Here is a 1460-nt window from a genome sequence, read left to right as displayed (position 1 = left end):
AGAGCTATCAGGTAGCTTTGCCTCCCCTCAATCTCATTAAGGTTTTTTTTCTCGCCTGCTTCAAATTGATGTTTTATGGGTATGCAAGCATTTTTTGGAAGTCAGGGGAAAAAAATGGAATTAAACATAAAAGGATTCCTGTTTGCCATATAACAATGTGAATAAATCGCCCCTTTCTTTTCTGCCTCAAGTTGTATGCATTATTTATATCATAATTGTCTATGATATTTTTCATTCTTATTCCTCCAAATATTATTTTCAGCCTTCCTTTTGAGTGGTTAGGATGGATTTCATTGGCTTGACTGCCCTTTTGCTCTCAAGCGAGTATCATACGGCCGTGCGAGGCACACGCTGCCCACCCAGTATCCGAGGCAAGCAGGTGCCACTGTGGGGACACCTTCAATAACACACCATCATTAGGCTGGCCCTGCGAGCTGGGCTTCCCCGTCGCCCTGCCAGCCACCTCGCCAGGTATGCCAACCTCACCCACACCTGCAATCAATACCACAGACAACACGGCCGCCACGTACCTGGGGTCCGGCAAAATGATCTTCTTGCTCGCTCTCGCCGCTGGAGTAGATTTACTTTTTTCCATGGCCATCAAATAGCTGACATCAGCCAGCACTGCCTCCAAGTCGGCCATCTTGACGATTTCTTACTCGGTTTACCACTAAATACAGCAAACACTATCTTGTCAAGGCTTGACTAGGCCGACGCTGGCAGAAACCATTAACGGGGTTGACACCAGAAACATAAGAGAGCATCACATTTTTGGCATTTAGCAGTTACTGTTTCATTCCACACGCAATCTCCAAGCCTCGAGCACGGCTCCTCCCTGTCCCCCGAGAGCACACCCACTGCACGCAGGGCGGGAGGAGAGGAGGCTCAAGGGAAGAGCACACTTGCCACACGCCGCCGGCCGCCGCGGCCGACAACACTGATTAATACCGTGAATACAACTGCCTTACATGTCCTGCCACTTCATTCAATGGATGGCAGGTTTTTCTTAAATCCTAGATATCCAGTTCTAGTACCATGAGGCCCACCAGTATCGAGGAACCAATCCAGCCGCGGGGCGCAGACGCAAAGGCGACTCCACAGAACTTTGATAAGTTCTCTGGTGACGCCCATTTACACATTTTTCTATCTTATCCTTTACGTGTTCCCTTTCTTATTGCTTGCTATAAATACTATCTCGTTAGGGATTAGGAGAGGTAAATACTGTTACATATATCCCTGATCATCACTGAGAGCCACTCCCAGCACAGACAGTCTGTGCGGCTGAGGAAGAGACAGACGACACGAAATCAGCTGATTTCTGTCAACCTTCGATCATCGCCGTGCACACCTACATCTTCACCTGTTGAGGCAAGACGTCTCCTTCGACACCACAATTTCTTTCAAAATGAAGATTTAAATATTTACAACTAAGTTTAAATCAAATAGTTATCACAATATAT

General features: G+C 46.9%; 1 protein-coding gene across 1 annotated transcript; it reads right to left on the bottom strand.

Annotated features, from left to right (window-relative positions):
- Positions 1-530: 530 nt before the first annotated feature.
- LOC127006473 (G protein-coupled receptor kinase 1-like) lies at positions 531-1045 on the bottom strand (the record flags this gene model as incomplete). Its single annotated transcript, XM_050876414.1, is given in 1 exon segment — positions 531-1045. A coding segment is annotated over 1 exon segment (113 nt), but the record flags the coding sequence as incomplete, so codon positions are not given.
- Positions 1046-1460: the final 415 nt, after the last annotated feature.

The sequence above is a fragment of the Eriocheir sinensis genome, chromosome 32 (assembly GCF_024679095.1).
Source record: "Eriocheir sinensis breed Jianghai 21 chromosome 32, ASM2467909v1, whole genome shotgun sequence".
In the NCBI taxonomy this organism is placed as follows: Eukaryota; Metazoa; Arthropoda; class Malacostraca; order Decapoda; family Varunidae; genus Eriocheir; species Eriocheir sinensis.
This window is presented reverse-complemented; position numbering and strand designations above follow the sequence as displayed.